We start from the raw sequence: 13,956 nt of genomic DNA, 5'->3' as shown, positions 1-13,956 counted from the left end.
GCACCTTAACTCAGCGACCCAGGGCGATAACTGCCATCACACTTATCAAATTATTAAATTTAATTCTCATCAGTTACATCCTATTACCTGGAGCACTTACCCTCAGCGTGCTTAGTAATTTGTTAACGTTAGATAACGAGCACCACAATTCAATGATCCAGGGCGATCTCTGCCATTACACTTACTCATGCATTAAATATAAATCTTGAGCAGCTGAACTCAATGACCTGGTTCTCTTACTGCCAGTGTGCTTATTAGTTTATCGAAATGAAATTCCATGCAGCTAAATTCAATGACCCAGGGCGCTTTTACCATCGTGCTTAATAATCTATTAGTATTAAATCCGGTGCAGCTAAACTCAATAACCTAAGGTGCTTACTGCCTGTGCGCTTATTATGTTAGTAATATGACATTAGGAGCAGCTTAGTCCAATGATCCGGGGCGCTTACTACCAGCGCGCTAACTTATTTATTAAAATTAAATTCCAAAAAGCTGAATCCAATGACACAGTGCGCTTACTGCTAGCATGCTTATTTTTTCGTGTAGATTGAGTCCTTGGCAATCAAACCTAATGACCCAGGAATCATACTTGAATATTTTGCTTTGATTCGCTCGATCGGCAAAATGTGGGCTAATCAAGCCTCGAATCAGTTTGCAAATTCTATTTAATTTGTAGGTCGTGAATCGACCTCTATGGAAATTGGAGAAAAATTATTATTCTACTTATTTTCTTTCACACCAAAAACAACAACCAAGTCTCTTTAAATACCAAGATATTGGATTTATTCAAAACAAAAACGAAATTCGTACAATGAATATGATCGCTGCCGCTAGAAAGTAACCGCGTCACGATAACAATTCAATTGACGGAGTTGAAAGAAATTTGAACTAAAACAAATGAAGGAATTTTCTTTGGAACTGTAGACTCAAGTCGATTTATTTGACGAGCTTGAAGTCTCAAACTAAAAGACAAATCGATACTTAGCAAAACTCAAGTAGATTGGACTGAGGCTGGCGAACTCGAACGAGGCGAGGCAAAATGGCTGCAAAAGGCCTTGCAATCTGCCAGCTGAAGGCTGAGGAGGTGCTCTGACTCCGGCGTAACTTAGCCTAAGTGAAAACTCGCTCAGGCCCGCTGCTAACCGAGGAGTCGGCAGAGAGGTGAGCTCGAGAGGAGCTCGAGCTCTCGTTTCGAAGAGGCGCCGAGAGCGGGGCCCCGCACACAGCCATACAACGCGTACAACATACTTGAAATCTATGAAGGCATAAGTAAATTTGGCTTGTGCGTTCGCGTAGGCCCCCCTCCAGACACCCCGACTACAACAAAAGCGTCCGCGTCGTCGCGAGTATCGCATGCCCCCGTCCAAACCACCACAAACAAAGTTAACACGAACATTTCAGCCCGCCTTGACGAAATGTCGTCAAAAATTATTTAATAAAACGAGATAGGAAAGCCTGATGTCGGATGAGAATCTACCAAAGCTGACCCTAAACTACTTGGTTGTCAAGTAGTATTACATTTTAGATAACAAAACATATTGAAATAAGTTTAATAACATTGAACAAAGTAAATCTAATCTACTCGTGGAAGCTAATTTTCAATTAAATTCACAATAGTTAATGTAAATCATAATTATAGGCAAAATTAAATTGTCAGATCATTAATTAACAAAATCAACTGAAACTTCACTAAATTTTATGAGTCTCCACGCATTTGTCAAGTTCTGGCTCGCTAAGTAACTTGATGACCTTGGCGATGGGTCGCACGAACGATGATTCGGCTGTTTTGATGGTAACCACTCGTACGAGCCCATCAGCTCCAGGATGAGTGGCAGTGACCAATCCCAAAGGCCACTTTGTAGGAGGAGTGAGCTCGTCCTTGATGAGGACGACATCACCCTGAACAATATTAGGTTGAGGCTTTAACCACTTGTTTCGTCGTAGGTGTTGATGTAGCACTTCTCTACGCCAGTTGGCCCAAAAGGAGTTACGCATGTCAGTTAGCAACTTCCAGCGATCTGTCTGTGGGGAGAATTGTTGCCCCTCATCGTAAGGCTCGGGATGAGACAGCAAAGCAGAGCCGACGAGAAAATGGGCGGGTGTAAGAGCGAGATCACCAGAGGCTTCGCTGCTCAAGGGGCACAGTGGCCTGGAGTTGAGGCATGCTTCGACTTTGCTGCACAACGTAGTCAGCTCCTCGAACGTCAACTTTGAATCTCCAACCACACGAATGAGATGATACTTTACGCTGCGTACAGCAGCTTCCCATAAGCCTCCCATGTGAGGGGCGCGTGGCGGAATAGAGGACCAGTCTGTACCTTGACGCGCTATAGTATCAATGACAGTGACAAGAAACTCCGATGAACTATGAAACATCCGTCTTAGTTCGGACGCAGCTCCTCTAAAGTTGGTGGCGTTGTCGGAATACAGAACAGCACAGACTCCACGACGAGCACAAAACCGTGAGTATGCTGCAAGAAACGAGGCAGACGTTAGGTCGGATACTACCTCCACGTGCATGGCACGTGAAACCAAACAAACAAAAATGGCAATGTAGCCCTTGGTTGATTTTGCTCCACGACCCCTTGAGAATAGGATCGGAAATGGCCCAGCGTAATCGACGCCTGTATGTGTGAAGGGCCGCGCCGGAGTAATGCGAGCAGCTGGAAGTTGACCCAACTGTTGCTCGGAGCTTCTGGCAGCATGTCGCGTACAAATAACGCAACGGTGAAGCACTCCAGCGGCGACTCTTTGGTCTCTGGTGACCCACAGCGATCGGCGTAGATGTGACATCATCAATTGCACTCCTCCGTGCATAGTGAGTAAATGCGTCTCTTCCACTAAACGTCTGACGAATTGGCAGCCGCCTGGTAAAATGATTGGGTGCCTTTCGTTGTAAGGCAGTAAAGAATGGTCAAGTCGCCCTCCAACTCGAATAAGGCCTTGTTCATCCAGAAATGGGCTGAGTCGACGTAGAGCGCTGTGTTTTGTGAGAGGTTCACCAGCAGACAAACACATTTTTTCGGCTGGAAAGTGCTGCGCTTGAATGGCTCTGTAACAGTAAACTTTTTCCATACGGTACTCAGTTCCAAGCATCAAAATTTTCGCACGCTCAATGCACTTTTGTGCAGCACGCGTACGCCAGCGGTAGCAGTAAGAGAGAATTCTAATTATTTTAGAAAATGCCGAAAACTTTTGTAACGTTGGCAAGCATTCAGGTGACACGACCTGCTTTGATTTTTCACGCTGCTGAGCTTGAATAGCAAAAACTTGGAGATGGGCTGGTGTTAGAGGCTCCGACGGAGTCAGAGACGGCCAGGCAGACTCGTCCTGTAACAGCCAACTCGGTCCATGCCACCACAAATCGAGCTTTGCCAGGACGGCAGGCGAGAAGCCTCGTGTCGCACCGTCTGCTGGGTTGTCAGCTGATCTGACATGATGCCATGTTGCTGAAGGAAGTTCAGTGAGAATCTCACTGGTTCTATTAGCCACAAATGTTGGCCAACGAGATGGATGGCTCTTCAACCATTCCAGGACAACCTTGGAATCGGTCCAGCAGTGAATACTGGCTGGTTGAATCGCTGAGCTGCTCAGAAGGTGCTTGGTGAGACGTACCAAAAGAGCGCAACCACATAACTCAAGCCTTGGGAGAGTTTGCACTTTGGTTGGAGCTAGCTTGGTCTTGGCAAGAAGAAGGCTTGCAGTCTGACCAGGTGTCACTGCGTAGAGTACGGCAGCATAGGCTCGCTTAGATGCATCCGCGAATCCATGCAAATGCCACACTTCTCTCTCTTTTCCTCCAAGCCAGCGTGGTATTCGTATGAGCGAGACTTCTTTCAGCTCATTACGAAAAAGCACCCAGCGTTGACTCAGTGCATCGGGCACTGAAGAGTCCCAGTCCAGATCGTTCAGCCAAAGATCCTGTAATATTATTTTGGCAATGATCATTATCGGAGCTAGCCATCCTAAACGATCAAATAAACGAGCGATTTCGGACAAAATTGTGCGTTTCGTAAACTCATAGTTTACTCCAAGGTCTTTTACACTAAAAGTAAAGGCATCAATGCTGGGTAGCCACTTAAGACCTAAGGTGGATATTACCTCATCGAGTTTTAACTCAACTTCCTTGGCTGAAACTGATGACAAGCCTTGAAGAAGCCCATTGTCATTCGTGGCCCACTTGGCTAGCGTCATACCTGCCGATGCAAGAACTTGTATGAGTTGATCTCGACGTTCCCGTGCAGTTTCAACTGTATCAGCTCCAGCGAAGAAGTCGTCAACGTAGAGCTTTCTTTTCAGAATTTCGGCTGCATGAGGATGGGATTCCTCGTTGTCCTCTGCAAGCTTTTGCATGACCTTCAGGGTCAAGTACGGGGCTGATGAGGTGCCATAGGTGACTGTGATACACCTATAGTCACGAATGGGCTGATCGGTCGTTGGGCGCCACAGTACTCACTGCCAGTCAGCATCGTTCGGATGTACCAATATCTGCCGAAACATCTTAACGACATCTGTGGTAAAAACAAACTTAGAAAAACGCCACTGTGTTAGCACTTGAAGCACATCGGCTTGAAGTTTGGGTCCCGGCAGCAGCATATCATTCAGAGAACGACCCTTTGAATCCCGTTGAGACGCATTAAATACGATGCGCACTTTGCTCGGGTTCTCAGGACGAATGACAGCATGATGTGGGAGATAGAAACTTGGTCGATCAAGTTTGTCGGGGGGGACGAGCTCCATGTGATGCATGTCAAGGTACTCCTGCATGAAAGTGCAGTAAGAGTTTGAAAGTTCGAGATTGTTACGTAAGCGTTTTTCAGAGCGTAATAGGCAGGCAACGGCAATATCACGAGTGCTTACGAAGTCAGGATTGCTTCGAAGAGGCAATCTGACGATAAAACGACCATCTGGAGAGCGTGTATGTGTCTGAGCGAAATGCTCGTCACAGTATCGCTCGTCCTCGGTTAGCAGCGATCTGCGAGGCACCTCCTCGATTTCCCAAAATCTTTGAAGATTTTCAGAAAGCGACTGATCCGTGTACGTGTGAAAAGCTTGAACTAATGCTGTATTACAGCAGCAAGTTTGGCTTAACGTTGGGCCAGTTAAAATCCAACCAAAGACTGAATTTTGAGCTACTGGAGTGTCCTTAGGCCCTCTTATAAGGCCACTGAGCATTATTGACGAATAAGCATCAGCACCCAAGATACAGTCAATCTTGTGAGGCTCTGCAAAATCAGGATCAGCAAGATCAAGATCTTTAATGTGCGACCAATTCGATTGAATTGAGTAAGTTTGGGTAGAACCAAGGCGAATATACTCAACCTAAAATTCTCTAACTTCGGGGATACTAATTGTAACATGACCTCTTCGCGAGCCCTAGACGATTCCTCTGCACCTACGCCTACTACTTTAATATCAATTTGTTTACAAGTAAGGCTAAGTTCAGATACTACATGTCGCGCTATGAAAGAGCGTTCGGCGGCAGGGTCAATAAGAGCGCGGATTGAAAATAAATTTCCGTTGGGACCTTTAATACATATGCGCGCAGTCGCCAATAATACAGCATGACCCACACGAACGCTGTGAACGTTCACAACTCCCTGCTCATGCGAGTTAGATGCCGATTTCTCGTTAGAATCAGTATTTGCCGAAGAACGCCAATTGATTTGGTTGCTCTGTTGAGCTTTTCCGGTATTTTTCTCAAAATGCAACTTCGAGTGATGATTACCTTGGCAATAAAAACAACGATTTGGCGAAGGGCATTTGTCTGCGAAATGAGAAGTCTTTAAACAATTGAGACAAAGCTTTTCATTTTTACAATATTCAAGACGCTGAGCCAGAGACATAGATTTGAATTTCATACAACGACCTAGTATGTGATTTCCTTTACATAAAAGACAACCAGATAACTTATCTGTACTAACTTCGGATTGAGCAGTATGAACAGACACGCGTTTTGCTTGATTTTGCGGCATATGAGTAGACGATTGCTTATTACGCGAACTAGGTGTATCAGTGCCAGTATGGGCTTGTTCAAGCGCATGAACGCGACGTTCAATAAAACGCGTGAGATCGATATAAGTCGGAAATCCATCAGTAGCCTCTTGTGAAATTTCCCAGGATTCTCGTGAATTCAAGTCAAGTTTACGAATGACACAATGTACCACAAAATAATTTGTTTGATCAATTGGGCATCCGAGATCTTTAAGAGCGCGTACAGCTTCTTCCGCGCGATCCATTATCTCATTTAATTCATGTACATTTCGAGCTTTTACCGGCGGCAATTGAATAAGATTCTCAATGCTATTGAACAGTCGAATGCGTACATTATCATACCGGCGAATGAGTTTGTCCCAAGCAACTTGAAAATTCGCGTCGGTAATTTCAATGCCTTTTAGTCGTTGCGCAGCGGAGCCTTGTAACGCGCTCATTAAGTGTTGCAACTTTGCAACATTAGAAATGTTCGTCTTGTCTTTAACCAAAGAAGAGAATCGCTGCTTGAAGCTTTCCCACTCCTCCTGCTTTCCCGAAAAGGTGGGAAGCTGTAACGGAGGGAGGGAAGCTTGAACCTCTACTGTTAGATTTCCAGTAGGTTGAGGCATAGGGTGTGGAGGTGTATTCGTTTTTAGAGCCGCAATTTTACCGAGTATCAGCGATCTGGCTTCGGAATAAGCCATCTCAATCGAGGTATATACGTCCTTTTCAAAATAATCATCATCCACGATCTTATCCTCATAATCAATTAAATCATCATGACGACTAGTAAAAGTCTTCCAATAATTATCCAGGATACTTAATCGCGTCTCAAAATGATGAATCGTTTGGGATTCGGCTTTCACTTTACTAGTTGAATTTGTGTAGAAATTCTCTATGTTGGAACATAGTTTCAACTGAGCCTTAAGTATCTTTTCCATTTCGAAAGCAACGATTAAAAAATTAAAATAACCAAATCGAGCCCCAACTAAGATAAAACGTCCTTGATATTTACACTATATACAATATATACAGATGTGGCAAGCGACACAGCAATGATAATTTGGTCTTGGACTCGAAAGCAATAGATAAGAAGAGTGACTAATACAAACAATGTAACGCTAAACGCTTACCATGCGCGCAGTAGTAAGTACCTGCCCTCCCCGCGCTCTTTACCTCCTAGGCCAAGGACAGTAAATTCAAGAGTAAGGCTGCGGGGCGATGAAGGAGAGCGTTGGTACGCTGACACCGTCGATCCCGTCTACGAGGCTACGAAGCTCCGCACAAAGAGAAGATTGATGACCGCGTACTTGCTTGATGACTATAGGTCTCTTCTTCCTTCTACGCTTTTCGACGAACAAGGGCGTATGTTTGTTGACGTCGAATGGCCTTGAAATTGGAGAATAATAAGAATTTGTTTTTCAATTTCCAACCACGCTCTGCTACCAATGAATATTTTGCTTTGATTCGCTCGATCGGCAAAATGTGGGCTAATCAAGCCTCGAATCAGTTTGCAAATTCTATTTAATTTGTAGGTCGTGAATCGACCTCTATGGAAATTGGAGAAAAATTATTATTCTACTTATTTTCTTTCACACCAAAAACAACAACCAAGTCTCTTTAAATACCAAGATATTGGATTTATTCAAAACAAAAACGAAATTCGTACAATGAATATGATCGCTGCCGCTAGAAAGTAACCGCGTCACGATAACAATTCAATTGACGGAGTTGAAAGAAATTTGAACTAAAACAAATGAAGGAATTTTCTTTGAAACTGTAGACTCAAGTCGATTTATTTGACGAGCTTGAAGTCTCAAACTAAAAGACAAATCGATACTTAGCAAAACTTAAGTAGATTGGACTGAGGCTGGCGAACTCGAACGAGGCGAGGCAAAATGGCTGCAAAAGGCCTTGCAATCTGCCAGCTGAAGGCTGAGGAGGTGCTCTGACTCCGGCGTAACTTAGCCTAAGTGAAAACTCGCTCAGGCCCGCTGCTAACCGAGGAGTCGGCAGAGAGGTGAGCTCGAGAGGAGCTCGAGCTCTCGCTTCGAAGAGGCGCCGAGAGCGGGGCCCCGCACACAGCCATACAACGCGTACAACATACTTGAAATCTATGAAGGCATAAGTAAATTTGGCTTGTGCGTTCGCGTAGGCCCCCCTCCAGACACCCCGACTACAACAAAAGCGTCCGCGTCGTCGCGAGTATCGCATGCCCCCGTCCAAACCACCACAAACAAAGTTAACACGAACAATACTGCTAGTGTGCTTATTGATTTATTTTTAAATTAAATACCGAGCAGCTTAACACAATGACTTAGGGTGCTTACCACCATCTAGCTTTTTATTGATTAAAGTTAGTTCCGTACAGCGAAACCCAATGACTTGGGCCGCTTGCTGCCAGCGCACTTATTGAATTATTAAAATTATATCCAGAGCATTATTACTGCCTGTGCGCTTATTATGTTAGTAAATTGACATTAGGAGCAGTTAAATCCAATGACCCGAGGCTGTTACTGTTAGCCCACTTATTTATTAATTAAAATTTTTCACTAGCTGATTCCAATGATTCGGCGCACTAACTGCTAGCATGCTTTTTCGTTAGATTGAACTAAATCTCGAGCAGATTAACCTAACGACCCCGGGATCTTACGGCTAGCGCGTTAATTAATTTATAAAAATTCAATTCGAAGAAACTAAATTTAACGACCAGGCTTGCATACTACCATCGTGCTTATTAATTTATTGCAAATCAAATACGAAGCAGCTAAACCCAATGACCCGGGGCGCTTACTTTCAGCGAGCTTATTAATTGATTAAAATTAAATCCCAAGAAGGTAAATTCAATGACCCAGCGCGCTGACTGCCATCTCGCTTTTTTATTTAGTAAAATTAATTCTGAGCAGCTAAACTCAATAACCCAGGGTGCTTACTCTCAGCGGGCTTATTAATTTATTAAATTTATATTACGAGCAGCTGAACCCAATGATCCGCTGCATTTACTGCCAGTCTTCATTTGTTTGTTTAAATAACATTTTGAGCAGCTGAAGACTATGACCCAGTGGGCTTACTGCCAGCGCGCTTATTCATTTATTCATCTTGAATCTTAAGCAGCTAAACTTAATGATACGGGGCGCTTACTGCAAGCTCGCTTACTTTTTTGATAAAACTAATACCCGAGCGGCAAAACCTACTGACCCAAAGTGCCTACTACCACAGCGATTGACGAGTTATTACAAATTTAACACCAAGCAGCTAAATCCAATGATCCGGTGCTCACTGCCCGCATACTTATTATGTATTGAAATTAGAACACAAGCAGTGAAGCCCAATAATCCAGCGTGCTAGCTTCCAGCGCGCTTATTTATCAATTTAAATTAAATTTTAAGCTACTTAACTTTAATAACCTGTGCCGCCTGCTGCGAGTGCGCTTATTGATTTATCAAAAATAAATTTCAAGTAGCTGATCCCCAAAACTTAGAGCATTTACTGCAAGAGTGCACATATGTTAATTAAAAGTCAATTTTGAGCAGCTTAACACAATGACACAAGGTGCTTACTTTAAGCTGGATTATTTATTTAATACAATCAAATCCCAAGTAACTTAATCCAATGACTAGGCGCGCTTACTGCCAGCGTGCTTATTTACGCATGAAATTGAATCTGGAGCAGCCTCATTTCAATACCCAGAAATCTTACTACTAGCGTGCTTGCGAACTCATTTAAAGTAAATTTCAAGCTGCTGAAATCAATGACCTGATGCTCTTACTGTCAGAGTGCTTATCAATTTATTAGAATTGAACTCCAGCACCTAAATCCAAGAACCTTAAACGCTTACTGCCTGCGCGCTTATGAATAAATTAAATTAACATTAGGAGCAGCTAAATCCAATGATCGTGGGTGCCTACTGCCAGCGTGTGGATTGATTTATTAAAAACAAATCTTAAGCAGATTAACCAAATAACCCAGAGCGATTACTGCCATCGCACTTATTACATTACTAAAATCAATTCTCTAGCAGTGACATCCAATAACCAAGAGCGCCTACTCTCAGCACACTTAGTAATTTGTTGAGTTTCGATTATGAGCAGCTAAACTGAATAACCCAGGGCATTTACTGCGATTGCGGTTATTAATTTGTTAACTTATCATTTTAAACAGCTAAACCCATAGACCCAGGGTGCTTTCTTTAGCGTGCGTATTTATTTTTTAATATTTAGTTCTTAGCAGCTAAACCTAATGACCAGAGAAGCTTCAAACTAGCCCGCTTATTAATTTAATTATTAAAATAAAACCCCAAAAAGCTGAATCCAATAACTCGAAGAACTCACTGCTAGCATGCTTTTTTGTTTGATTAAATTAAGTTTCAAACAGATAAACCTATTAAACAAGGGATCTCACTGCAAGTGCACTTATAAATTTGTAAAATTTACATTTCAAACAGCTAAACCAATAGACCCGCGGTGCATTCCTCAGTGTCCTTATTTCATTATTAATATTTATTTCTGAGCAGCTAAGCCTAATGACCAGAGAAGCTCAGAGCCAGCCCGCTTATTAATTCATATAAATTCAATTCTTAGAACCTAAACCCAATGACCAGGCATGCTTCCTGCCAATACGCTTATTAATTTTTTAAAATTAAATCCCAAGAAGCTGAATTCTATGACTTGGCGTGCTAACTGCCAGCGTCCTTATCTATTTTTTTGAATTGAATCTCAAGCAGCTAATCTCGAAGACCCAGGGATCTTACTACCAGCGTGCTAATTAGTTTATTACAAATCAATTACTCTGCAGCTAAACCCGATGACCCAGGGCGCTTACTGCTATTGCACTGATTTATTTACAAAATTCATCGAGGGCAGCTTAACCTAATGACCTGGAGCGCTTACTTCCAGCAAACTTATTAAATTATCAAAATTACAGTTTGAGCAACTAAACCTAACGACTTGGGGTCGTTCGCACGGTGAATTTAAAGTACTGTTAGCGCTCTTATTAATTTATTAAGAGTAAGTCTTGAGCAGCTAAACTGCATAACCCAAAGCGCTTTTACTACCGTGTTTTCTTATCTACTTATGTTCAATCCAGAGCACCTACACCCAATGAGCCGAGAAGCTCACTGCCAGCACCGTATTAATTTTCTAAAAGTAAATCACGAGCAGCTAAACTTAGACTAAGACCCGGAGTGCTTACTCCGACGTTCTCACTAATTTATTAAAATTCAAATCCGAGAATCTAAGACTGATAACTCAGCGCCCTAACTGCCAGCGCTCTTATTAATTAACACAAATTGAATTTTAAGCAGCTTATTTCCGAAGAACTACAGCTCCTACTGCTGGCGCGTTTATTAATTGATAAAATTTAAATACTCAGCCGCTTACTCCATAAGACCTAGGGCGCTTACTACCAGCCAAAATTTATTTATTAAAATTAAATCTCAAGAAGCTGCATTCAATGACACAGTGCGCTTTCTACTAGGGTGCTTGCTCATTCGTTGAAATTGAGTCCCGGGCAGCCGAACCCAATGACCCAGAAATTATACTGCCAGCGTGCTTACTGATTTATTACAAATCAAAAACCGAGGAGCTTAACTTAATGACTTAAGGGGTTTACTGCCATCTCGCTTCATGATTTAGTAAAGTTAATCCCATACAGTGGAACGTAATGACCCGGACCAATTACTTCCAGCGAGCTTAATAATTTATTAAAAGTTAATTTCAAGCAGATTAACCTAACGTCCCAGGGCGATTACTGCCATCGCACTTGTTATTTTATTAAAATAAATTCTATAGCAGTTACATCTAATAACCTGGAGCGCTTACTCAAAGATGCTTAGTAATTTGTTAAATTTACTTCTCAAACTGCCAAACCCAATGACCCAGGGTGCTTTTTTATCGTGCTTATTTATTAATATTTAAGTTTGAGTAGCTGATTCTCATAACCAGAAAAGATAACAGCCAGCCCACTTATTAATTTCTGAAAATTAAACCCCAAAAAGCTGAATCCAATAACTTGAAGCGCTTACTGCCAGCGTGCTTTTTCGTTTAATTGAATTGAATCTCGAGAAGCTAAACTTCATGAGCCATGGATCTTACTGCCAGCGCGCTTATTAATTCATTAAAACTCAATCCCAAGAAGCTTAATTTAATGACCGTAAAAACTTACTGCCACCGCACTTATTAATTTATTCATTACTAGCGGCCCCCCGTCTCGGCTTCGCCCGAGACTTACTAAATGGAACATCGTAGTGTGTCGACATGTAATGTGAAATGTTTTCAGTTAGAAATTTTACATCTATCCCTGAAACTTCTAAGAATAAAAATCTTGCTATTTAAAACATGTTTGTTCGAAATCCATACAGTTTATTTAGTAAAATAATAAGCTGTAAAAATTAAAAAAATATAATTATGCTGAAAAGTACCGTGCGTTCCTTATACCATAAAATAAGTGTTGGCGATAAGGGACCGTTAATTTGCAGTTTCTCTTGTATATTTTACGAAAAAAGCTATTTTTTAAAGCTGTTAAGATTTGAAACTCCCAAAAAATATACATTAATAAAATTTTTTTTTTCTTTTATCTCACAACTTTATTACCAGAGGAACAAAGTCCTGGAGCTTAATATCTATATTTTTTATCATCACAAAAATACAAAAACATTTTCTACTTACTTAAAAATCTAAAAGATTTAAGAGATTACTGTGAGGGTACAATAAAAAGCTCATCTCTCACGTGGTGGATTCTTTATTAGTCGATTTTGACGGTGCTGTTCCAATCTCGATAAATTTTCTTCGTCAGTTTCTTGACGCCTGAAATTGTATTCATTAGATACATTTAAAGTTTTCCTTCCAATTCACCCTCTTGCAACTTTCAGCATGATTCAGACTTTTGCGATCCCTAAAAGCTGTTTTCTGTCAACTTTGTTAAGTTCTAGTATATTTGTTGGCAAGGTAGTTCGACGTCCGATGACCCTAAAAAAGACCGGTGAGCTTCTTAAGTATATTCTTTCTTGACTGAAGTTAACAGCAATTGTGACTGCTTGCATACCTAAGGGTGATGTTCTCTGGCTTACTGTTGAAGACCCAGACTGATTGGGAGAAAAATTACAAAGTCCGAAGCTTTGGGGCTAGTTGTAGTGCTCTTTCCCAACGTCTCCCGGTATAACGTCAAAGACGTTGGTGTCTAAAGCACCTTTTTTTATTTTGCAGATTTAGTTGTTTTGATGATCTTAGATGGGGAGATTGGTTAGTGATACTTGTCCAGTGGAGGCTGTCCCGTTGGCTCAAGTTTTTTTTTCCTTTATAGCTGTTATAGGTTTGCCCAGCGCAGACCTTGGAGGGGATCAATAATTCCTGGTTAAATGCTTAGAGTCGAGAGGGTAATATAGAGTCGTCGGTCACCGGGTTTCCCAGCCTTGCGAAGAACAACTCCGCAGGTGACGTCTGCCAGTGAATAGCTGACTTGGTTTAATAGTGCCCGTCTTTAGTTAATATAGTCTTTTAGTTGACGAATCGCTTCCGGAAATGGTAATAAAAATGTATTTGTTGGCAAGGTAGTTTACACTTAGGTGGCCCCTAAAAAGAACCGATGAAATTGATGGTTAAGTAGGGAACGTAAATACTTATAATGGCCCTAAAAAGCGCCAGTGGTGAAACTTCCAGGCTATTCTTTATTATTATTCCTGATGATGAAGAGCTGACTACGGGTTGCTTGATTCTTACCCTGGGAGTCTCGATGTACGGAGACTGTGATGGAGGGAGGTACGCCGCTGACCAAAGAATATCTCGTCTCGGGTCGTTCCCCGGATAACCAACTGCTCAATTGCTCATCTTTAGACGGGAACATATGGGTAAGAGCGTTGGGGACGCGACTACCAAGAAGGTAGCCGTTGTGGCTTCCCGTGCCCATCAGAGCTGTTTTTCCTTGCTTACATTTGTAGCCACAAATTCTTTAACTACACCAGGTGGGATGGTGGGACTACCACCCAAC

At 42.1% G+C, this 13,956-nt stretch overlaps 1 protein-coding gene across 1 annotated transcript; it reads right to left on the bottom strand.

Annotated features, from left to right (window-relative positions):
- Nucleotides 1–1,689: 1,689 nt before the first annotated feature.
- On the bottom strand, nucleotides 1,690–6,914 carry LOC149375959 (uncharacterized). Its single transcript, XM_089595169.1, has 3 exons — nucleotides 5,891–6,914; nucleotides 4,457–5,255; nucleotides 1,690–4,408 (listed from the first exon to the last, which is right to left on the bottom strand). The coding sequence occupies exons 1-3, from the start codon at nucleotides 6,912–6,914 to the stop codon at nucleotides 1,690–1,692; spliced, it is 4,542 nt and encodes a 1,513-aa protein (XP_089451295.1).
- Between the last annotated feature and the right edge of the window lie 7,042 nt (nucleotides 6,915–13,956).

The sequence above is a fragment of the Copidosoma floridanum genome, unplaced genomic scaffold, assembly GCF_036245765.1.
Source record: "Copidosoma floridanum isolate Cflo_tuat_1 unplaced genomic scaffold, Cflo_Japanese_pri ptg000002l, whole genome shotgun sequence".
Classification (NCBI taxonomy): domain Eukaryota; kingdom Metazoa; phylum Arthropoda; class Insecta; order Hymenoptera; family Encyrtidae; genus Copidosoma; species Copidosoma floridanum.
The sequence above is the reverse complement of the archived record's forward strand: the minus strand, read 5'-3'. Positions and strand labels throughout refer to the sequence as shown.

Bases quoted from the DNA above. Each gene is read 5' to 3' on its own strand.
- LOC149375959 (XM_089595169.1), bottom strand. From the start codon at position 6,914: ATGGAAAAGATACTTAAGGCTCAGTTGAAACTATGTTCCAACATAGAG. The intron at 5,256-5,890 runs GTAAAGGAAATC...CGCACATTAAAG, and splicing joins GTTATCTGGTTGTCTTTTAT to ATCTTGATCTTGCTGATCCT. The intron at 4,409-4,456 runs GTGAGTACTGTG...TCGTGACTATAG, and splicing joins CCGAACGATGCTGACTGGCA to GTGTATCACAGTCACCTATG.